General features: G+C 39.4%; 1 protein-coding gene across 1 annotated transcript; it reads left to right on the top strand.

Annotated features, from left to right (window-relative positions):
• The first annotated feature begins 18,137 nt into the window (after nucleotides 1–18,137).
• LOC306863946 (uncharacterized protein) lies at nucleotides 18,138–24,218 on the top strand. The gene is made up of 7 exons (XM_079407570.1): nucleotides 18,138–18,230; nucleotides 18,391–18,474; nucleotides 20,468–20,563; nucleotides 20,821–20,919; nucleotides 21,828–21,856; nucleotides 22,394–22,450; nucleotides 23,946–24,218. The coding sequence occupies exons 1-7, from the start codon at nucleotides 18,170–18,172 to the stop codon at nucleotides 24,120–24,122; spliced, it is 603 nt and encodes a 200-aa protein (XP_079263696.1). The 5' UTR covers nucleotides 18,138–18,169; the 3' UTR covers nucleotides 24,123–24,218.
• The last annotated feature ends 1,837 nt before the right edge of the window (nucleotides 24,219–26,055 follow it).

Here is a 26,055-nt window from a genome sequence, read left to right as displayed (position 1 = left end):
AAATTACCATCAGTGTGTCCTTGTAGGGGAGACGGGGGACAATTGTAACATTTTTGACATTTCTGTCTGTATTGGAGTTCAAGCCAGTCTAACTGAGTTTAAGCCAGTGTTCAAAATGTGATTCAAACTAGTGTCTGCTATTAAATAGCATAGCTGTTATCTTTGCAGCACGAACAGAAAATGCATTGTTTAGCTTCAAACATGAGAAGTTAAATGTTACAATTCACTCCATAGTCCGGGTTAGTTGTAACATAACCTGGGGTGAGATGTAACATTATGACAAAAAGAAACGGATTTTGTAAGCTTTTTATTCAACACTGACTTTTCAACATAATTGGTGTGTGTGTGTGTGTGTGTGGTTTGTATTAGCATCATGATAATAAAACTGGATAATGTGCATGTGTGTGTTTAAGCATGTTTGTTAATGCCAGACATAGCAATTGGCCATAGTAAAACTGAACTTGAACACTTGAACATTGACACACCTCTCAGTTTGTCTTTCTCTTCCAAGTCCTAGGCTGAAATTCAAAGAAAACATATAAAACAAAATAATTGCTTGGAGTAAGTTATCATATTGATAATTGTTTCATTGATGTTACAACTAACTCACTAGCTCACCTTAGCTAACGTCTGCCACAAGGCTAGTTCCTCACGTGAATATGTGTGAAGTGAATTAAGCGGGGTTAAGAGCGGGGTTAAGTTGGTTTTGTTTTCGATATTCGTGACACATTCGGCGATAAACTCCAATAACTTCAAGACGACTTGCTCTAAAAAAATCTAAATGGTATGACCGCCAAAAGGACAAAACTGATCATGTTTCACAGCCTTCGTTTTCAGTATTTTCGCTCTATATAATGAGCACTGCCCCGTGGGGAAAGTGCTAGTTTTCTTCGTTTTTTTGCTATAGCTCAGTAGGCGGTGTTTTTGTAATAGCTTCTCACTTAAAGGGCCTATAGACTTGAGACCAGTGCCATAGAAAAGGGAATTGCATCTCCAAAATAAACTTTTTGTAATAACTTTTTACATCAGGGAGACAGAGACACGAGACCAGTGTCAATCAATAGAGGGGGACAGTGGGCATCTTTCACAACCTTACATTTTACCCCTACTTGTATAAAAGGGAATTGCATGTCCAAAATTGACCTTTTTGTAATAACTTTTGTCAGCAGAAAGATAGAGACATGAGAACAGTACAGGTGCATCTCGATAAATTAGAATGTCATGGGAAAAGTTCATTTATTTCAGTAATTCAACTAAAATTGTGAAACTCGTGCATTAAGTAAATTCAATGCATACAGACTGAAGTAGTTTTAAGTCTTTGGTTCTTTTAATTGTGATGATTTAGGCTCACGTTTAACAGAAACCCACCAATTCACAACAATCTCAACAAATTAGAATACTTCATAAGACCAATAAAAATAAAATTTAGTGAATTGTTGGCCTTCTGGAAAGTATGTTCATTTACTGTATATGTGTTACGGGGTTGACGAGACGTGAGACGTGCGGATCCATATGCAAAGCTTTATTAATAAACATGGTCAAGACAGGCAGGGTCAATAAACAGCAGACAGGTATGGCAGAGGCAAGACACAAGAGCAATCCTAGAGCAAGCGTGGGTCGACGATCGGCGTACAAAATCCAGACAGAGCAAGGCAGAGAGAATAATCCAAGAACTCAGGCAGGAATCAAAACACAGGAAAACTGGCTAGAAAACAGGGAAACGCTTGGTATGCAGACTAGGCTAACAATACTCGGCAGTGAGCAATAGTAAGTCCCAGACTTAAATAGTGTGATGGTGATTGTGAAATGGTGATCAGGTGTGGGCGAAATAGTGAACAGCTGTGCAAGTCGTCAGTGCAATGGATTGTGGGAAATTGAGTCCAGTGTGCTGTGTAGTGTAAAAGTCCATGTGGTGAGCGGGTGACCTCTGGTGGTGAGTAAACTGAAGTGCATGGCCAGGATTCGTAACAATATGTACTTAATACTTGGTAGGAGCTCCTTTTGCTTGAATTACTGCCTCAATTCGGCGTGGCATGGAGGTGTTCAGTTTGTGGCACTGCTGAGGTGGTATGGAAGCCCAGGTTGCTTTGATAGCAGCCTTTAGCCCATCTGCATTGTAGGGTCTGGTGTCTCTCATCTTCCTCATAGATTCTCTATGGGGTTCAGGTCAGGCAAGTTTGCTGGCCAGTCAAGCACAGTAATACCATGGTCATGCAACCAGCTTTTGGTACCTTTGGCAGTGTGGGCAGGTGCCAAGTCCTGCTGGAAAATGTAATCAGCATCTCCATTAACTTGTCAGCAGAAGGAAGCATGAAGTGCTCTAAAATTTCCTGGTAGATGGCTGCGTTGACTGTGGACTTCAGAAAACACAGTGGACCAACACCAGCAGATGACATGGCAGCCCAAATCATCACTGACTGTGGAAACTTCACACTGGACTTCAAGCACCATGGATTCTGTGCCTCTCCAGTTTTCCTCCAGACTCTGGGACCTTGATTTCCAAATGAAATGCAAAATTCAAAAAAATCTGAAAAGAGGACTTTGGACCACTGAGCAACAGGCCAGTTATTTTTCTCCACAGCCCAGGTAAGACGCTTCTGACGTTGTCTCTGGTTCAGAAGTGGCTTGGTAGCCCTTTTCCTGAAGACGTCTGAGCGTGTTGACTCTTGATGCACTGACTCCAGCTTCAGTCCACTCCTTGTGAAGCTCTCACAAGTGTTTGAATCAGCTTTGCTTGACAGTATTCTCAAGCTTGCGGTCATCCCTGTTGCTTGTGCACCTTTTCCTACCCAAATTCTTCCTTCCAGTCAACTTTGCATTTAATATGCTTTGATACAGCACTCTGTAAACAGCCACAGCTTTCAGTAATGGCCCTCTGTGACTTACCCTCTTTGTGGAGGTCGTGAATGTTCGTCTACTGGATCATTGCCAAGTCAGCAGTCTTCTCCATTATTGTGGTTTCAAAGAACAAGAGATACTTTGAATTTATACTGTAGGGATGGTCATTAATAGAAACTTAAATGTAAATATTCTAATATTTTGATATACTGATTTTTAATTTTCATGAGCTGTAAGCTCTAATCATCAAAATTAAAACAAAAAACAAAAAAACTTTTGAAATGTTTTACTTTACATGCAATGAATCTTAAATATATGAAAGTTTCACTTTTTGAAATAACTTACAAGAAAAAATTAACTGTTTCACTACATTCTAATTTACTGGTAGAACATGGAATTGCATGTCCAAAATTAACATTCTTTTTGTAATAACTTTCGTCAGAGGGAAGATAGAGACATGAGACCAGTTTCCATCAATAGAGGGGGACAGTGGACATCTTTCACAGCCTTCCATTTTACTCTACTGGTAGAAAAGGGAATTGCATATCTAATATATTCAGGGAGACTGACACTCGAAGTGTCAGTCATATGCTTGTTTACTCATAGGGAAAAAAACAATTCCCAACCAAGTCAAAGTTGTAATACCGGTGTTGACATTTGGACCCCATGACTTAGGGAATACCAGTATAATACATAACACACACACACACACACACACACAATGATTGTAATAATAATAATAATAATAATAATAATAATACCTTTTATAATAAATAAATAATAAAAGTATCCTTTATATCTTCCCTCACGCTTTCCTATCCTCTATCATGTGTTTCCAAACCATTCCGGTTCTCTCTCTACCTCGCTCTAAAAATACATGCAGAAGGTCACGTAACCCTGCTAACCTGCGCACTATCTCTACATCTTCCACTGTACCTCTTTCTTTCTCTGTAGGTCTTTGGAATTGCCAGTCAGCTGTCAACAAAGCCGACTTCATTTCTGCATTTTCCTTGCATTCCACACTCAGCATCCTGGGCTTGACTGAGACCTGGATCCATCCAGAAGACACGGCAACCCCAGCTGCTCTCTCTCACAATTTCTCTTTCTCTCACACCCCTAGGCAAGTTGGCCGGGGTGGGGGCACTGGCTTGCTCATTTCTAACAATTGGAAATACTCTACCCACTCTCCCCTAGGCAATCTCAACTCATTTGAATCGCATGCTGTTACTGTGACAGCTCCTATAAGACTCCAGATTGTGGTAATCTATCGTCCGCCGGGCCAAATACCACCAACCTTCCTAGACGAGCTGGACGGACTGCTGTCGTCTTTCATGGAGGATGGCACTCCACTCTTAGTCTTCGGCGATTTCAACATTCACCTAGACAGGCCTTATGCTACAGACTTCCAGTCACTCCTAGCTTCATTTGATCTCAAACGCCTCACCACTACTAGCACGCACAAATCTGGTAACCAACTCGACTTAATTTATACACGCAATTGTTCTACAGATAACATTCTGGTACAACCACTCCATATATCTGACCATTTCTTCATTACATTTACGTTACATTTTGCAACTCAGGTGCCACCATCTCCCTTACCGGTTACTTTCAGACGCAACCTACGCTCCCTTTCCCCCTCCCTTCTTTCCTCTGTAGTATCCTCCTCTCTTCCCTCGCCTACCCATTTCTCTTCTCTGGGTGTAAATGCAGCCACTGACACTTTATGCTCTACCTTAACCTCTTGTCTAGACGACATCTGTCCTCTCTCCTCTAGGCCAGCACGGGCTGCTCCTTCTAACCCCTGGTTATCCGATGTTCTTCGTGAGAATCGGACCAAACTCAGAGCGGCAGAGAGAAAATGGCGCAAATCAAACAATCCGTCGGACCTGAGTAGGTATCAGTCTTTGCTTTCATCTTTCTCTACTGAAGTCCACACTGCCAAATCCTCACATTTCCACAACAAGATCACCAGTGCTCCAGACATGCGTAATCTCTTCAGAACATTTAATTCTCTCCTCTGTCCCCCTCCTCACCTCCCACCACTTTGATAACCGCTGATGACTTTGCCTCTTTTTTCACAGACAAAACTAGAACAATCAGCAACCAGTTCTCAACTCCGCAGGACCTCCGATCAACCACATCCACCGCTCCAGCTCCCATCTTCTCCTTCTGTCCCCTCACCGAGGCAGAAGTATCCAAACTTCTCCTCTCCAGCCATCCTACAACATGTCCTCTCGACCCGATCCCCTCACATCTTCTCCAAACAATCTCTCCCACACTCTTACCGGCACTCACACACATTATCAACACATCTCTCCTCACAGGCATCTTCCCCACAGCATTCAAGCAGGCTCGGGTAACCCCACTGATCAAAAAACCTACATTAAATGCTTCTCTTTTAGATAATTACAGACCTGTCTCTCTCCTTCCATTCATAGGGAAAACACTCGAACGAGCTGTCTTCAACCAGCTCTCGCGGTTTCTTTCACAGTACAACAAGCTGGATGCTAAACAGTCAGGTTTCAGGAGTGGCCATTCAACAGAGACTGCGCTACTCTCAGTCACTGAAGCCCTGCGAACTGCAAAGGCTGATTCCAAATCGTCAGTCCTCATTCTGCTGGATCTCTCTGCTGCTTTTGACACTGTCAATCATCAGATTCTCCTGTCTACACTCTCTTCACTGGGCATCACTGGAATTCCACTTCGCTGGTTTGAATCCTATCTCACCGGTAGATCCTTCAGGGTGACCTGGGGAGGGGAGGTATCCAAACCACATCATCTGATCACTGGAGTTCCTCAGGGATCGGTTCTTGGACCCCTCCTCTTCTCCACGTACACTACATCGCTGGGTCCCATCATACATGCACATGGCTTCTCCTATCACTGCTATGCCGATGACACGCAGCTCTATCTCTCTTTTCAACCAGATGACCCAACGGTAGCTGCACGGATCTCAGGCTGCCTGGCGGACATCTCGGCATGGATGAAAGAACATCACCTACAGCTCAACCTGGCAAAGACGGAACTTCTGGTCTTCCCTGCCACTCCGACTCTACGGCATGACTTCACGATTCAGTTCGGCTCATCAATGATTACCCCATCAACTTCGGTCAGAAATCTTGGTGTAATCTTTGATGACCAGCTGACCTTCAAAGAGCACATTGCAAAGACTGCTCGTTCCTGCAGGTTTGCACTACACAACATCAGAAAGATCAGGCCCTTTCTGACAGAGCATGCTGCGCAACTTCTTGTCCAGGCCCTGGTTGTTTCTAGACTGGACTACTGCAATGCTCTTCTGGCTGGTCTGCCATCAAACGCAATTAAACCTCTACAAATGATTCAGAATGCAGCGGCACGACTGATCTTCAACGAGCCCAAAAGAGCGCATGTTACACCACTCTTCATCTCCTTGCACTGGCTACCAGTGGCAGCTCGCATCCAGTTCAAGTCACTGATGCTTGCGTACAGATCTACCACAGGCTCTGCACCCTCCTACTTCCACTCACTATTACGAACCTACATCCCCTCCAGAAGTTTGAGATCTGCTAGTGAGCGACGCCTTGTGGTACCATCACAGAGAGGCTCAAAATCACTCTCCAGAACATTCTCGTTCACCATTCCTGGCTGGTGGAATAATCTTCCCACCCCTATCCGGAACGCCGGATCTCTGGCAACCTTCAAGCAACAACTGAAAACTCATCTCTTTCGGCAGTACTTGACTTCATCCTAAACTTAAAAAAAAAAAAAAAAAAAAAAACTTTCCCTCTATCTTTCTCTCCACCTACTAGTTTGTACTTATTTGAACAATGACTGAGACTTGGTGTTACAAGCACTTCCTCTGTCTGATTGCCTCTTCAAGATGAATAGCTTTTTGTATTCCCCAATTGTAAGTCGCTTTGGATAAAAGCGTCTGCCAAATGACTAAATGTAAATGTAAATGTAAATGTATATTATAATTATAGGGCCCTATGAAATCCGTTTTATTTCCAAATTATTTTTTTTCCATTTTCATTTTTCTATACTCTAATACTATACATTTTTTAATGGTTAAATTAAATTGTATTAATCAAAAAGCCTGTCTAATTAATTACGTTTTACAGTTTTATCTGTACCAAATTCTGTTTTCCATTATTTTCCATTATTTTAACATTTAATGGTTCCATTAAATTTTTATAATCAAAAGCATCTCCAATTAATTGATTTATATGCATTTGTTTTTTTGTTTTGTTTTACTGCACATTTAAATTTGTTCACCTAAATAAAATTTGGTAAATAATGTTTCTAGTAAATACTCCTTTAAAAAGTGTTTGTTGATTTATAATTGTATTATTAATAGAATAGAACACGTGGATATGTTGTCATTCTTACACTAGAGTAATGAACTGTGATTTCAGTGATTTGGACTATAAGATGGACACTTGTTTCTTGCACTCTATGTTCTCTGATGTGTAACACATGTCTTCACTGTGCTGGACTCTGATTATGGGATGTATATGACAAGATTACAGAATGCCCAAGACCTGTCACTCCTGCAGTTTACATTTAGTCATTTAGCAGATGCTTTTATCCAAAGCGAGTTATAAATGAGGACAATAGAAGCAATCACAACCAACAAAAGAGCAATGATATGAAAGTGCTGTGATAAGTCTCAGTTAGCCTAACACAGGAGACTTAGAAAGAAAGGCTTTTTTCATAATAAATAAAAAGAAAACTACTATATAGAATAGAAAAAGAATAAGGAAAGAATAAGGAAAGCTTGTGTTAGAAGTTTTTTTATAAAAATAAAACAAGTCAAAAGAGTAGAAAAAGAACAGAACGTTACTGTTCGAGGACATTTTTAAAATAAAAAGTACATAGAATAGAATAAGAATAGAGGATACTAGTTTTAGAGGCTCTAATTTCTTTTTTTAATGAAAAGAAAGCAAGTTTTGTAAAGAGTGCAAGTGTTAAAGGACCAAGTGTTTTTTTATAAATAGATAAAAAAGAAAACGAGTAGACCGAATAGAAATAGAATAGAGTGTGCTAGTGTTAGAGGGTCAAGTATAGATGAAAATAAATACAATGCTCAACATGGCCGCTCTATTGATCGAAGCCCCGCCTTCTGAGCAAAACAGCCAATCAGTAATCACTAACATCATCGCATCACTGTTAGAAGCTCTGGTTGCTATAGAAACAGACTCAGCTCACGGCTGATCACTATTTCAGCAAAAGAAACATTTATGAGGCAGTTGTTGTCAGATTTCATTGGTGATTTCAAATATGAAAATTAATCGTGAGCTCAGTGGACAGTTTTGGAGAATTTGATGTTCCCCATTTAAAGAGATAGAGGTGTTTCAAAGATGGTCGCCGAGTGACTGACTGGTCTTAAAGGGATTTGGTTTATGTCTCACAGGATTGTGTTGTTTTGGGACAGAAGCGGTTTCTTGGTTTTTCCTGAATTATTTACACACTTGATCAGTGGATCTGTTGTTTAAATGTGACGTGATCAGGAGTGTGATGTGACTGGATATCTGTGAGCTAATATCTGCTGCAGGTGTGATATTAATAATGATATTGCTCAGATGTATTATTTTGTTGCGTTCCTAATCCTCCTTAAATTCAGTGGTCTACAACATAATTTCCCTCGTGCTCTAAAATGCTGAAAATAAACCAGTTTAATCTCACAGACAGAAGTGAATCTGTAAATATGATGAGTGATGGATATAATAAATTAATGACTTATAGAGTGATTTATTCGTCTAATCTAATGTGAATGTGTTTCTGTGTCTGTCAGTGAATCTCTGTATTACAGTTTTTTACAATCGCTATGGCAGTTTTTTCAATACATTTAACAAGTTTCCTAAACTCTTAACGCACCAACTCACCTAAAACACACAATTGGCAAAACAGTTAATTTCATGCTCAAAATCACACATTGTAAACTAAACCCCAAAACTTATTTTCAAAATACAATAATACACTAACACAATACACTATGTCTAACAAAACACTGCAAACATGTTTCAAAATCAAATAATTATTCAAAACACTAACACATGTTCTCCTCCAACAGGAACATTTAGTCAATCATAACACAATGACAAAAAACACTGAGACACTGATGACACTATCATCAGCTGAAATTACAGAAACTGCATTATTTTATGTGTCAGGTCTGCCCTTATACAATAGACAGTATATTGTATTGATCATAGATTGTGTTTTGCAGTGTAGTTTCTTTTGAAGCCTGTCTACATTTTTGTTTTGTTGGGTTTAGTAAATGCATGCATTTTGTTTCGTTCGCTGCAGAAATTCAATACAAAAAATGAATGATCATCTCAGAGTAGCTTTATAGAATGTACAGTTTATGAAAAAAAAGACAGAGACAGAATTGCTGCAGTAAAGACTTTATTTGCAAAATAACATTGCTGCAGATATACAAACAGAAAAAGCACCGGAATAATAATAAAAAAAACAAAATCTTCTAATTTGCCCGGTCTTCTGCATTTGGCCACATGTTCTCATCCACATCACACCTGATATCTTCTCTGGCAAGGCATCGTGGGAGGAATCTTTTTGCATGCCTTATCCACCCCTGGCAGTGTTCAGCTGTGATGTCTTGGCATGCAGCATCCATTGCATCCAGGAGGGACATTTGGTCATGTGGACGATGGTCAAAAACCTTCCATCTCCAGGCTGAGAAAAACTCCTCAATGGGGTTGAGGAAACGGGAGTAAGGGGCAAGGAAATGGGACATCATCCTTGGATGGGCGTCAAACCAGGCTGTGACTGCACCGGAATGGTGGAATGCCACATTGTCCCATGTGATCACATATATTGGCAAGTGGTCCCCCACCTGTCCCCTTTCTACCTCTGGCACCAGTCTTTCGTGCAGGTCTTCTAAAAACAGGAGAAGGCGGTCGGTGTTGTAGGGGCCAATCTCACATTTATGCAGGAGTGCACCATTGTTGGAGATTGCGGCGCACATGGTGATGTTGGCTCCTCTCTGGCCCGGCACGGTAACTGTGGCCCTTTTGCCAATTATGTTTCTCCCACGGCGACGCCTTTTCGCCAAGTTGAAGCCACCTTCGTCAACATAGATAATTTCATGTGGGACTTGATTAGCCTCCAACTGTATGTCCTAACTTGATTAGCCTCTACTGTATGTCCTAATGTACTCCAGGTTTATAGAGCAGTTTACTGCAAAACACACTGTGTATAGTACAGTAATGACTGTATTGCGTAACCTTACCTGGACGTATTGGTGACGGAGTTCTTTGATACGCTCACTGTTCCTTTCAAAAGGAACTTTGTATAGTTGTTTCATTCGGACTCTGTGTTTAGCTAGAGTCCGAGAAATGGATGTTATGCTGATTGCTGCAATGTTCCCAAAGACAAGGTTGTCCTCTACAACTCTGGACTGAATGTCCTTCAGTTTTATTTCATTGTCAGCAATCACCATGTTGACAATAGCAAGTTCCTGTTCTTCATTCAAGAGCTTCCCTCTGCCCCCTGAGGGAGGTAGACGTTGAATCCTTATAGGGAAAAAATACAGTTACATATTAGAGACTGGAGGCATACAGTCACTCTAATACTGTAAATGGTAATATTACAGTATTTACACTTTGCTGTAGGAGAAGCAATATCCTACCTGTTGGTTTCTCTGAAAATACGGACAATGGATGCCACTGTGTCCCGGCTGAGATTTGGCTGTACTCGTTCACCAGCCTCTCTGTATGATAGCCCGTGGTTTATGACATGGTCAATGATAGTAGCTCTTATTTGGCAAGGCAAGGCAAGTTTATTTATATAGCACATTTCATACACAGTGGTAATTCAAAGTGCTTTTACATAAAAGAAAGTGAAATAGACATTAAAATCAATAAAAACATCGAAATAAAAATAATAAAAACAAGGAATTTTAAAATGATATAGAAAATGATTTAAAATAAATTTAAAGAAAATTATTAGACCTAAAATTTATTGCAGTCAGTTCGGACATATAGCACAGTGCTCATTCAACAAATGCACAGTTAAACAGATGAGTTTTGAGTCTTGATTTAAAACTGCGGGTTGCATAATAGCTAAAAGCAGACTCCCCTTGTTTTGTGTGAACCCTTGGTATTTCTAACTGACTCGATCCTAATGATCTGAGTGGTCTGTTCGGTTTATATTCAGTGAGCATATCAGCAATATATTTAGGTCCTAGGCCATTGAGTGACTTATGAACGAGTAAAAGTACTTTAAAATCAATCCTAAATGTAACTGAAAGCCAGTGTAAGGACCTGAGGACTGGTGTGATATGCTCAGATTTTCTGGTTCTAGTCAGAATCCTGGCAGCAGCGTTCTGGATGAGCTGCAGTTGTCTAATGGTCTTCTTGGGAAGGCCGGTGAGGAGACCATTACAGTAATCCACCCTGCTGGTGATAAAGGCATGAACAAGTTTCTCCAAGTCTTGATTGGAAACAAAACATCTAATTCTTGCAATGTTTTTGAGATGATAGTATGCTGATTTAGTTACTGCTTTGACATGACTACTGAAACTAAGGTCTGTCTCCAGAATCACCCCAAGATTTCTGACTTGATTTTTAGTTGTTTGACCCCTAGAGTCAAGGTATGCATTCACCTTGAGAACTTCATCTTTGTTTCCAAATGCAATGATTTCAGTTTTCTCCTTGTTTAACTGAAGGAAGTTCTGGCACATCCAATTGTTAATTTCATCAATGCATTGGCAGAGGGAGTCAATGGGGCTGTAGTCATTTGGAGATAAGGCTAGGTAAATCTGGGTATCATCAGCATAGCTGTGATAGGCAATTTGGTTCTTCCTCATTATCTGACTTAGTGGGAGCATATACAGGTTAAACAAGAGCGGTGCAAGAATTGAGCCTTGTGGGACTCCACATGTCATGGCCGTCCACTTAGACTTATGCTCTCCTATACTCACAAAATAACCTCTCCCTTCTAAGTATGACCTGAACCATTTGAGTGCCATCCCAGAAAGCCCGACCCAGTTTTCCAGTCTCTCTAAGAGTATGTTATGATCGACAGTGTCAAACGCAGCACTAAGATCTAGTAGTACCAGCACTGATATTTTGCCAGAATCAGAATTGACACGAATATCATTTATTATCTTAATGAGTGCTGTCTCTGTGCTGTGATGTGCTCGGAAACCAGATTGACATTAGTCGTGGCCTAATGGTTAGAGAGTCGGACTCGTAATCGAAAGGTTGCGAGTTCGAGCCCCCGGCCGGCAGGAATTGTAGGTGGGGGGAGGGAACGTCCAGCGCTCTCTCCACCCTCAATACCACGACTGAGGTGCCCTTGAGCAAGGCACCGAACCCCCAACTGCTCCCCGGGCGCTGCAGCATGGCTGCCCACTGCTCCGGGTGTGTGTTCACGGTGTGTGTGTGTGTGTGTGTGGATTTGTTCACTACTCACTGCTGTGTGTGTGCACTTGGATGGGTTAAAGGCAGAGCACCAATTTCGAGTATGGGTCACCATACTTGACAATACGTCACGACTGACTAAGTACTAAAATTGTCCAGGTATCCATTTGACTTTAAGTAGTTGTTCAGCTGATTAGAAACTACCTTTTCAATAATCTTACCCATGAAAGGAAGATTTGATATGGGTCTATAGTTGCTCAACATGGTGTTATCAAGAAGGGGCTTAACAACTGCAGTTTTAAGGGAGTTTGGAAAAGTCCCAGAAAGAAGTGAGGCGTTCACCACTTCTAGGAGATCAGCTTCTAAACAGTTAAGCACATTTTTGAAAAAGGATGTGGGAAGTGTGTCAAGATAGCAGGTTGAAGATTTAAGGTGCTGTACTATTTCTTCCAAAATTTTGTTATCAATTTCTTTAACCTGTTAACCTTCACTGCCATTTGTGGCCTCGCAGGTGAAAATAACCTACCTAAATTAAAATGGTAACAGTTTGTGACAAAGTGTGCTTACACAAACAAATTAGGTATCTTTAGAAAGAAGAGACTCAGGGCTTTACTATCTATCATCCAGAGTTGATAATGCTCAAAAAGATAAAAAGTTATAGGCACTGACGTGCCTTGAAAAATATTTTTCCACACTGAATGTTTTTTTTTATTTCATATACAAATACATGAAATAAGTCCTGGAGCAATCCAGAAAAGTAATGGATCGAAAGCCATGTGTCTCATCAGTTCATATTTCAAATTTGAAGAAGATACCATGAAAAATGAGATTCCTGCAATATTTTTTCTGAAACTATTTATGGTCCCCCCACCCCCCTGTTTGAGGAAAAATAACCACCAAATGGATTGCAGAATTATACAAACTATTTTAGTCATTATACATGTTCCTGCATAGTTTTTCAACTATAAAACAATAGACAGATTTATTTGAGCACTAAAAAATACAAAAATAATTATTTGAGTAATAAAAAAGGAAAAAAAAAAGAAAAAAAAAATGCTTTGTATATAGTATGTATACTGAAGTATTCTTCGTTATTCGTTATTACAATGATAAATATCACTGCCAGACGTGAAGTGATATTGCCAGACATGGTCATAGAGTCAGTAAACACACGCTGATGTGCTTCCATTCAGATTATAATCAAACAGATGGGCCATATAATCAATAATAGCTGATCAATGAATCACAATGATAGCCGTCATAGAGTCGCTAATAAACACGCTGATGTGCGTCCATACAGATTATAATCATGCAGACACGGCCACATTCCCCACACAATACACACACACACATAAAAAATGTAGAAGAAAAAAAAAAAAACAGTTTTTTATGGATAAAGCAGATCGCTAAGTTATGCCCCGCTCAGATGACAGCGTGCGTCACAGAAGCGTCACTGCCGGCAGGAGGGAGCGCCAAATTCAAATAATCTATATTCCGCTTTTCTGAGACTTTTTTTTCCGTAGACGGTCTCATTATATTTGTAAGACCGTATTCTACAACATCGTTTTGTTTTTTTACCACCAAGACGCTGTTTTTGAGCGTAATTTATTCCATAACGGACGCGAACAATAACTCTCTGAAGAAATGAAACGTAAACAAAGGAATATTCATCCTTATTACAACGTTATTGTTTCGCTGGACTAAAAGTGCTCGCTGGGATGTTTTTCTGTGGACCCTTACCTCTCTAACTAAACTGGGATTTCAGCAGTGGACGCGTTTGTGGCTCGTTATTACAATGATAAAGGTACGTACGGCTTTTTTACTCTGCGTGTTTGGATGTGTACTGCTTACACAAATGTAGCAAATTTGTGCCACTCATTCCTTATAAGCTTTCCATCGAAAAACAGCGATCTGTCGTCGATGCTTGAGGCTTAGACCCTCAGAATGATATAAAGTTTGTCAAGATTAACTTTGTCCCGTTTCATTTATTCTATTAGAAAACAATGACACATGCAAACAAAGATCGTTCAGTGCGAGGTCGCTCTGGTGCAGGCTAACAGGTTAAAAACACACATAGTCACTTCTTTTTTAAATTGCGGTCGAATCTGTGTGACCTCTGCATAACTTGAGGATGTGCCAATCTCCTTTCTGATATTATTGATCTTCTCATAAAAGAAGGAAGCAAACTCATTGCATTTGATGTCGGAGATCATTTCACTGGGAATCTGACTTGGGGGGTTTGTCAGTCTCTCAACAGTCGCAAAAAGAGTGCGAGTGTTGTTTAAGTTACTGTTTATAAGGTTTGAAAAGAAAGTCTGTCTAGCTGTGGCTAGTTCCACATTGAAAGCATGAAGGCTGTCTTTATAGATGCTATAGTGAAGGAGGGTGAGCTGGGCCTGCAGTCTTTGGTGGTTGTGGGGCCCGCCGTTTTTTAGTTGATATCTGGGGGCTTGCAGCGAAAGAGTGGGAGAGTTTGTTCCCAGCATACACCAGTTCCTCCATTTTCTGTGAGAAGATTAGAAGTGGAGATTCTGGAGAGAGGGAAAGTGTGTCTGGTGAGCAGGGCTCTGGCTCTGGTGTTTCCGGTGGCTGTGAGATGCTGTTTTCCAGAAAGTCGTCCTTGGGTGCTGAGTCTTGGAGCTGTTGTAGTACGTCACAGTCTGCATGTGATGAGCTCTGTGGGCAGGGCTCAGCTGGGATGTCCATGAGCAGTGCTTGTTGTGGCTGCGTAGTGTTATCATGTTGACTCAGAAGCTGACATGAAGTCCTGTGGTCACTCATATTCTGTCCAGGTGTGTGTGTGCCATTCAGGCCTAGTAGATTGGCACACACCGCTGAAGGATGACGGAGGGAGAAATAGATATTGTCCTTAAGCACTCTTGCACCGAGTTTGTTTGGGTGGAGGCCATCCAGTTTAAACAGTTGTCTGTGGCCCCAGAAAAGATAGAAGTTGTCGATGAAGTTGACTCCTTTTATACTGCAGGTTCTTTGTAGCCATGTATTCAGCCCAAGCAACCGTGAGAACATGTTAGTTCCCCTTGCTGGGAGTGGTCCACTGATGAACGACTGAACTTCAAGACTTTGAAGCGTTTCAAAGAGTTCACTGAAGTCCTTCTTAAGGAGTTCCGACTGCTCCTTCCGAATATCATTCTTCCCCACATGGATGATGACTCGATTTGCAGTCTTGTGCTTCATCAGAATGTTCCGAAGTTCTTTGTTCACATCAGAGACGGTTGCTTGAGGAAAGCAGTATGTAGTTGTAGTCCTGTAACTGATGTTTCTGATAATAGCGTCACCCACTATCAGAGTCCTGGGCTCGGCTGCGCTCTGAGCTGAAAGCCGCTGTCTGCTCGACCTTGAGCGCCTGTTAATAGCGATGTTAGCTGCTGGCTGATTCGATCCGTGTTTAGTCACATTTGCGGATTCCTCATCCACATTCGTTAATGCTTCAAATCTGTTCTCAAGATGTATAGGGGGTGGTAAGATACCAGTGTTTACAAGTCTTGTCATAGCCGTATCTGGGGTAGAGGATGCTACGGCAGCAATACGAGATACTCGTGATAATCTGATGTCTCGATTGCCTTTGGGTCTCGCTCCCTGTTTGTGCCATCGATTTGTCTGTCGATCTGTTTCGGCTTTTTCCTCTACACTTTGTATAAACTTTTGAGATTCAGAGGACTCACCAGCTGTATGCTGAGGGGGTCCGCGATGACCGTCTGATGTGTGTTCCGCCTGTTTTGGAAGTCCAGCAAGTAACTTTGTTTCAAGAACCGCAATCCTTTGTAGAAGTTTGTGGCAGTTCATGCAGCAAGTAGATTCCACGAGAGGCATTTTCTCTCGTCTGTTTGAATGTAGACAGCTGTGTTTTTCCGTCTCTGGAATATAAACTGCTGGGAGAAAGTCTTAATTTTCCCCCCAAAAAATGTGTTGTCTGAGTACTGTGCTGATCTGCTGAAGTTAAAATCTTGGAGAGAAAAATGCAAAAATAGGGAGCAAAGCGCAGAGCAATAAGCAAGAGCGTCCGAACAGTAGCAAAGCCGGTTTGATCAGTTACCCTAGCTCTGGTCCTTCTTTGAGCGCCACCACGCATTCTAACTCCTCTCCCTCTACCTTGCCCCACTCCTCTCCCTTGTCCTTGCCACACTCCTCTACCTTGTCCTTGTCCTTGTCCTTGTCCTAGCCCCACTCCTCTCCCTTGTCCTTGTTCTTGTCCCTCTCCTCTCCCTTGTCCTTGTCCTTGCCCCACTCCTCTCCCTTGTCCTTGTCCTTGCCCCACTCCCCTCCCTTGTCCTTGCCCCACTCCCCTCCCTTGTCCTTGTCCCACTCCCCTCCCTTGTCCTTGTCCCACTCCCCTCCCTTGTCCTTGCCCCACTCCCCTCCCTTGTCCTTGCCCCACTCCTCTCCCTTGTCCTTGTCCTTGTCCTTGCCCCACTCCTCTCCCTTGTCCTTGCCCCACTCCTCTCCCTTGTCCTTGCCCCACTCCCCTCCCTTGTCCTTGTCCTTGTCCCACTCCCCTCCCTTGTCCTTGTCCCACTCCCCTCCCTTGTCCTTGCCCCACTCCCCTCCCTTGTCCTTGCCCCACTCCTCTCCCTTGTCCTTGTCCTTGCCCCACTCCCCTCCCTTGTCCTTGCCCCACTCCCCTCCCTTGTCCTTGTCCCACTCCCCTCCCTTGTCCTTGTCCCACTCCCCTCCCTTGTCATTGCCCCACTCCCCTCCCTTGTCCTTGCCCCACTCCTCTCCCTTGTCCTTGTCCTTGCCCCACTCCTCTCCCTTGTCCTTGTCCTTGCCTCACTCCCCTCCCTTGTCCTTGTCCTTGCCCCACTCCTCTCCCTTGTCCTTGTCCTTGCCCCACTCCTCTCCCTTGTCCTTGTCCTTGCCCTACTCCTCTCCCTTGTCCTGGTACTCATCTTCCTCTCCCTCGTGCAGGCATTTCTTTCTTTCTTTCTTTCTTTCTTTCTTTCTTTCTTTCTTTCTTTCTTTCTTTCTTTCTTTGTGTTGCTCTATATTGTTCCTTTTCCACACAAGATCAGCCCAAAGAGTCCTCTTTTAGAACATATGATCATGTGATTGAAAGAACCTCAACACCTGAGTGTGCTTCCTAGATGGGAATCAGCTGAGATAATGTGAACTTCAATAAGCTGTTTCTCATATCATTGGAATAAAAGACAGGGAATATATTTGTGTTTCAATTTACAATATGAACAGCTGTTCACTTTGACTTTAGCCTGTAAGGTTAGGTTTAGAACATGGTGTTATCTGTTCTGACATATGTGTTAAAGCATTGGTAAATTTGGCAGTAAAAATCCATTGTTTTGGTCTTGTTTGAGCTTGTGTGTAAAAGAAGTTCAAGCATTTTAAATTTGTGTTAATTGTATGCATTTTGTGTTAAAGCAACAAGAAATGTGTTAATAGTATAGCTTACACAGGTGGATGTAGTGCTAACTGTGTTAAGAGTTTTAGAAAATTGTTAAAAGTATTAAAAAATCTGTAATAGCAATTGTAAAAAACTGTAATATAATCACTCTTCTGTCTCCAGGATTCTTCATTGTTGCAGTTTTACCAGTGTTTCTCACAGTCACCAGATACAATTGGGATGTTACATGTGGTCAAGACATGGGCTGTAAGTGTTTGATGAATTATGATCTGATCCCTGATACAAACACTAATAACATCATAATCTGATCAGTATATAACTCATAACTGCTCTCTGTTAGTCTTTATGAATTTATCATCTTCTCAGGGTTAAATGAGAGTAAAATACTTACAGTGATTTCAGAAATAATGATCTGTGTTCAGTTGTTTTGAGCATTTATGAAATGTTTATATATTGTGTTTAATGTACGGTCATGAAGAGTTGTTTAGTTTATTCAGTCAGTGTCAGACACAGATATGCAGTGTTTTAATAATAATAAATGTATTTTCCAGGTTCACCTGCGGTCAGGAGATCAGTGTATTTCACTCTGATGCTACTGATCAATGCTGTACTGGTCTATTTCTACATCATAGCTCTGGAAAATGAAAAGGGTACGATAATATCATCATTGCATATAACTCAGAAACTGAAACATCTTTCTAGTATATTAATGCTAAAGTGAACTGTTTGATTTAATAAAGACCTGTAAGAAACTGTTGCTGTGATGAAGATGATGATGATGATGAAGCCGATGTGTTTGTTGGTGTTCAGATCGTGTTGGATGGGCCTGTATGATTGTGTTTCTTCAGTTACTCTGGGCAGTGATCAACGTCACACGCTCATTTCAGTCATTCGGTACAGTATTAATCATCTGCTCTGATCATCTTCTCACTGATGACTTTCTCTCTCAGCTCTAGATTATTCTCTTCTCTCTGAACAGATTCAGTCTCTACACCGTGAAAAACTATCATAGTCCAGACAATAAAAGACTGTAATAATGCTCCAGTAAAACCTGTTAACTGATTAATCGTAATTTCCCCTACTATATACACTGAAAAACTGTTTGATTTTGTTGTTTTTTTCTTAAGCATCGGGCCTTTGTTACTTACATTTTTAATGCTGATTGCATTATTTTAGTGTCATGTGTGTTATCAGGATGGTGTTTAGTGTTTGTGTGAATGACTGTGAACCGTCTATATATTAATATTTTTCTCATCAGTTTGTGCAAAAGCTGCTTGTGATGAGCTTTGATTCATTAATAACTTTCTCATCACTTCTCAGTGTGTTATAAAGATACAAAACAGGTTTTAGTACTTCATTCACATTTACATTTTGTTATTTAGCAGATGCTTTTATCCAGAGTGACATACAAATGAATAAAAGCAATCAAAAATAACCAACAAACGCAAAATGATATATAAGTGCTATAACAAGTCTCAGTTAGCTTAACACAAGTATATGTAGGTGTTTTTTAATAATAATACAAAAATATGTAGAATATAAATAAAATACAGAAGCAAGTGTTAGACGCTCAAGTAATTTTAAATAAATAAATATAAAACCTGAAAATAATGCAAAAATAAAATAGAGAGTGTGTTTTAGAGGATCGAGAGTTTTTAAATAATTAAAAAATGAATAAATATAAAACATGAAAATAATACCAAAATAAAATAGAGAGTGCTTGTGTTACATGATCAAGTGTTTTTAAATGAATAAATAAATAAATAAATAAATAAATAAATAAATATAAAACATGAAAATAATGCAAAAATAAAATAGAGAGTGCATGTGTTAGAGGATCAAGTGTTTTAAAATGAATAAATATAAAACATGAAAATAATGCAAAAATAAAATAGAGAGTGTGTGTGTTAGAGGATCAAGTGTTTTTAAATAAATAAATATAATACATGAAAATAATGCAAAAATAAAATAGAGAGTGCATGTGTTAGAGGATCAAGTGTTTTTAAATAAATAAATATAATACATGAAAATAATGCAAAAATAAAATAGAGAGTGCATGTGTTAGAGGATCAAGTGTTTTTAAATAAATAAATATAATACATGAAAATAATAAATAAAAAAAATCGAGTGCAAGTTTTTTTTCAACATAAAAAGTAAACTAGTAGATAAAATAGAATTAGAATATTTCTAACGTAAAAAATAAATAAATAAATAAAACAGTTATGTTATTAACAGTTATTAAACTATTATTAAATGAGTTGCATCTTCCATATCTTACCTCGCTGTCTAGTTTCACGCTTTGCTCTGGAAATCATGCTCTGCTTCTGTGAATGCTAAACCCCGCCTACTTTGATCTGATTGGCCAGCTCAGTTATTTAGAGACTGACAAGCACTGTTAGACCTCAGAGTCAGAGCAGGCTGAAAATATCACTTCTAAAGGTTTTTGCCATCCTAGCAAGAGCGCTGCGTAATGGAGGACAGACATCAGTGCAAGAATTTCAAATATTGGGGACAGTTTGGCCACATTTTTACTTTTACTTGTAAAAGTTCAGGATCAGAATCAGAAAGAGCTTTATTGCAGGGTATGTTAACACATTCGAGGACTTTGACTTGATGACAGAAGCTCCAGTGCAACAGAATGACAGCGACAGGACAAAAACAGATTATAAAAGAATAGAAGTAGGATCAATAAATGAATGAAAAACCTTATTGTTCTACAAAATATTATTTTTATTATGTCTTGTTCTATCCTGATGACATTCAAGGCCTGAAATCAAACTCCAAACAGACTCAGGTTCAGAAAGATGTGTTTTTTCTCTGTAGTGGACGTTAATGTGGCTTTATTTGATCTAAAGCTGATGATATTAAACTGTATTTGATCTTTCAGTTCTTCCCCGTGTTACTGCGGTGTATGTGTTTGGATCAGTTGGTGTTGTGTTACTGAACTCTGTTGCTCTGATGATTGAACTGATCCTGAAAACAGGTGACTGAACACTTCAGCATCACACACCATACAGTTACAGTCATATATCTGCAGATCAATGCTTATTATAAACTAATACAGCATTTGAGAGAGTGCTAATATCTGAGTGTGAGGCAGAGTGTTCAGATTCTTCTCATTTCCATTCAGAGATATTAATTTGGAGCAGTAATATGAGTTTATAATCAGTGCTTCATGCTGTTTGTGGTGGATATGAGTGTCTGTTGTAATAAAACTCTCTTGTTGATCTTCATCCTCAGTTAATGGTGAAGGAGCGATGGGAGACATGAGGATCGTTGTCTTCTCGTCTGAAACTCTCTTCACTTTATTTCTGATGGTGTTAATGGTATTTGAACCCTGTGAGTATGACCTGAACATGTATTACATTCACTCCAAGTGTTTTCATTTTCATGTAAAAATATGATCTTTAGGATGCATCACTTTCAGGAAATAAATGATCAGATTTACCGCTGTTTAGTATTTACTGCATCATTTCTGAGAGATATTTCTGCTGTTTGTATAATGATTGTAACTCATTACCCATGATGCTGTTTGTTCAGTCATTTCTAAACTAAACTGAAGCGCTTCATCTTCAGCTCTGAACACACCAGTTAATTCATTCACAGACTAGACTGCACATTTGAAGCTTTATTTATTTATTTATTTTTGTTAAAACCAGGACTCATCTATTAAAGAGTCTGATGTGTTTGAATCTGATCTGCATCTAAAATAGTAAATAATAGATTTAAAATACATTTATTTTACACAAGTATAGTTCAGGTCATATATTAATATATATTTACTGATATATCTCTTGAGACTTATATCAAATAATAATTAAACTTAGTTTGGAGTACTACTTGCATACAATGCACATTTCTTTATTAATCCTAAAATGTGTTTTAATGTCACTATTGATGAGGATTGTATGATCTTTGAATAATATCAGTCTTTAAATGCAAGAGATTTAAAGTGTTTCTGAAGTATTTTTGCAATAGCGTCTCTTGAGCTCAATCACACTTCAGTATATCTTTAGTTGGACTTCTGCAAAATTAAAGTGCATTAAGCACACAATTAGCTTTTCCAATTTAGCAGATTTTAATTATACCAGTTTAATATAACAAAAGTACAATTGCAGCATGTTTTATACATAAATTTGTAAATGTATTTGTAGTAAACTTTGCACAAAATAAATGTATTTCAAATAGATTTGAGTTTATTTATTTCCCACTAAAGGCTAATCATGTAAATGTCCTTTCCTCCTCAGGGATCACACCATGTCTGCAGTCATGTCAGGTTAGTATCATAAACTAGATTTGATTCATTCACCTGCGGTGGGTTAGAGGTGCTCTTGGGCATTTTATCTTTCTCTGACGCGTATGACTGAAGTCTTTATACATGTCATTGTGGAAATAGACCTGTTCTGTTCACATTACTATTTGTCACCTGATGAACTGATTCCACAGACCAAAGTCTGTAATAATAAAGGGACAGATGTGTACATTAATTACACTTCATTACTTCAGATTTTTTGGGGTATTTGTACTTCACTTTTATAAAAAAAAAAAAATTTTACTCCATTACATGTGCAAAGTAACAGTTAGACACTTGGACATTTAACTGAGTAAAATTAAATCGTTTATATAATAAAACATGCTTTGTTCAGCTCTGTTGAAGGGTTTCTGAGATAAAGTGAGTAGAAATGTGCTATTCTTTTCTTTAAAAAAGTGGACAAAATTACCGACTGCACCTTTAAATCACTGTCAGAAAAGCAGAAATATGATTAATGAAGATGTGTGTAAATGAACTTTTCTTGTCTTGTCGTGAACACAGGAGGCAATGAAGTCTCGTCGAACCACAGCCGCTGGATCACAGACTCAGGAATCTCAGGTTAGTCTCAGAATCACTGATGCTCTCCAGAAGCACAGAGATGTTTGTAGATCAGTGCTCCTCAGACCAGCAGATTCTGCCTTTATCTGACACAAACCAGTTCAGATGAAGTGAATCTATAATACCTGTGTAATATCTGTAACAGCACGTCCTGATCATCTGCTCTGGCACAAACACTCCCAGCAGTACTCTACTGTATACTGGTTCCCACGAGTCCTTGAAATCCTTGAAAGTTTGTGAATCTGGAAACAATCATTTCAAGGCCCTGGAAAGGTTTTGATAATAAACATACATAGATACAGGTCCGTGAAAGTGCGCGAATTTATTTTGTGCAAGAAGTGTTCTGGAAAAAGTTCCATATTATTCCCTCCGGTCTGTTAATGTGTTATTTCACTGACACTTTGTGGCCTGTGCGTACTAGTGTGCTTGATTTACGTTAGTTATGTGCATTTACGCGTTACGTTAAATGTTTCCCGCGTGAGGTGCTTTGTGTTGTAAGTTGCCATGACGATCACACTCGCACAAAACTACTACGACTGTACCTCAGCGTCTCCCAGACACCTTGTTCAATAAACATAAAACATTTGTGATAATCTGTTGCCCAAATATTTTTTTTATGTCATGTTGAATTGCTTTGCTTGTTAAGATAATGTAAACCCATGAAGCAAGAAAAATCTAAAAGCATATTCATATATCGTAAAACTTCTGCTTACATGAGTCTAAGCTCTTTTCAATAAAATCCATGAAAAAGTTAATATCAGGTCATGTTAGAATACAGTATAGGATGTACTGAATATTCTTCAGCTTTATGCAAAACAGAAATACAATTCAATTTCAGATCTCTGTCATATGGCCAAAAATAAAAGCAAGAAATTTTTTTTTTTTTTGCATTGTCAAGTCACCTTTATTTATATAGCACTTTTAACAATACAGATTCTGTCAAAGCACTTTACAGTATTAAATAGTAAAATAGTGTCAATAATGTAAAATGACAAGATTAAACACTCAATTTTCAGTTAAAGGCATTTCATTATTGAATTCAGAGATTTATCGTCCAGCTCAGTTCAGTTTAAATAGTATCTGTACAATCAGGTTGACGATATCGCTGGAAATTAAATGTCCCCAACTAAGCAAGCCAGAGGCGACAGCGGCAAGGAACCCAAACTCCATCAGAGACAGAATGGAGATAAAAACCTTGGGAGAAACCAGTCGGGGGTCAGACGAACCAACTGTTCAATCCAACTGCAGCACAGACAGATTGCATAGTTGTGTTTGACACATGAAAACTGTAACAATGTATCTTACAAGATAACACGATCTAACCTTGCTCTGATGTGTCCTCACATTAATTTGAGGGTATTGGACCTGGAAAGCCCTTGAAAGGTCCTTGAATGTGAAGTTAACCAAGGTGTAGGAACCCTGCGAGACTCCATGAGCAGGTCTGAGAAACACTGTTGATGAAATCATGTTAAAATATGTCTTTTTCTGAACCCAGAACACAGAAGCAGCAGCAGCAGGTTCTGATGAAGCTCCAGCCGGTGGATCAAACCAGAACCAGACCCCAGCAGAATCACATGAGATGAATCCTCTACTGAACAAACAAAACCAGGAGAACGGCAGGAGCGACGCGACGGAGGAAACCCAGCCGGATTCAGTGGTTACACAGAAATAACCTGCAGTCAGAGAAAACACTCTTGAGGAGCTTGTGATTTAGGAGAAGAATATGAAGAATATGAAGACATTGTTATTGAGGACGTTATTTAAAGTATGTTTGCTTGGTTTTGTAAATATATGCAGGATGTTTAGCTGTCATTGCACTTGTTATTTGTGTTCATGTAATATAACAACGTGATCTCATGAAAATACGTATCTATTTATACGTAAAATTTGTCCACGGAAAACGTATGCATGTGACGTTTAAACAGACGCCTATACATACTATATGTCTTTGGGCTTCAAAAACCTAAAGGGTCTTACGTATTTTGAATGCTTACGTATCTTCATATAATTAATGTATAAATGCTTACGTATAACCTACTGCATACTTTATAGGTGATAGGCAGAGCGTGGCAAGATTGTGACAAACAAAAGATATGATAAATATGCGATTGCGCCTTGTAACATCTCTTTTAATAATAATAATAATAATAGTTAAGTTAAGTCACTGTTATTTATATATCGCTTTTTACAATGCCGATTGTGTCAAAGCAGCTTTACAGTATTAAACAGGGAAATAAAGAAGCGGTATTCCGTTCTCCTCTGGCCAGACAGCAGTTTGATTCTAATCTCATAGTAATAATCAAGGATATTAATAATCAATATAGCGAGGACTCATACTAATACTACTACTACTACTAATAAATACATTAATTGGCGTTCAAATCACGTTCCTTTAATGTGTAGGCTACAGAAGGCATCTTTTAATCGCCGATGCTGAAGAGCCCTTTAGGTCCGATCTAAGTGCCCCCAGACCCCCCACCCCTCAACCAGATACAGTTATGTCCAATAACTTGTTCTATGTTTGTGAAAATAAACGGTGGGAAATTAAACTGAACAAACAAGTGTGTGTCATTACTGCATAAAAATCATATATTAATGTTATTCCTATAATAGCCTATTATTGGTATTAAAAGGTATTTGTCACGAATCCTGGCCATGCTCTTCCGTTAACTCGCCACCAGATGTCACTCACTCATCATATGGACTCTCACACCACACACACACACACGGGACTCCATTTCCCATAATGCCCCATACCATGATTGATTACCCACACAGATGTTTCTCATTACTTCTGTCTATTTAAGCTGTTCTCCCTATCACCTCATTGCGAAGTCTTGATTTGCACCGGCTGTCATTTCCAAGCGTTTTCCCTGTTTCCAGTCTCCTGTCTAGTTCCTGTTTGGCTACCCTGACCTTGGAGTGTTTATCTCGTTTATGACCGTTTTCTGCCTGCCCCGACCACTGCCTGGATATCGTTTCTGCCTCTGCCTTACCCTCAGTATTGACTCTGTTGTTGTTTGCACCTGTTTAATAAAACCTGCAAATGGATCCGTACGCATCTGTCTGGTTCACAACAGTATTATTGCATTTGTTTGGCTATTTATTGTTATATTGTTAGTCGATTGTACAGAATAGGCGTGATTTTACTTAAGGAATAATTAATGTAGATTACATGGTTTTTGACGTATTGATGATCATTTGTATTTAAAAAATATTTAGTAAAATCAGTAAAATCATCATAAGGGTTAGTTTTCCAAAACATAACCAATGTTGCGACTGACCAATCAGAATGGAGAATGTTAGACAGCGCTTAATAAAAAAGAAGAGAAAAGAAAAGAAAAAAAGAAACAAAATGTGAAAAGTGTTTGAAATAAAGCATGAAATGTACACACACGCACACACACATTAGCCTTGGCTTTAATTACAGAAAAAATACCATGCTGGGTAATTGTATTATTTTTTTTTTTTCATTTATATATATATATATCGTTATTGCAGAGTAGTACACAAATCTGCATATATTTTTATGTTGTACTTTTAAACGTGCTGTGTTCAGGTACGAAAATAATCTTTTCGCTTTGCTCGGACCACTTCCGGTGTTT

The sequence above is a fragment of the Barbus barbus genome (assembly GCF_936440315.1).
Source record: "Barbus barbus genome assembly, chromosome: 4".
Lineage (NCBI taxonomy): Eukaryota > Metazoa > Chordata > Actinopteri > Cypriniformes > Cyprinidae > Barbus > Barbus barbus.
The sequence above is the reverse complement of the archived record's forward strand: the minus strand, read 5'-3'. Positions and strand labels throughout refer to the sequence as shown.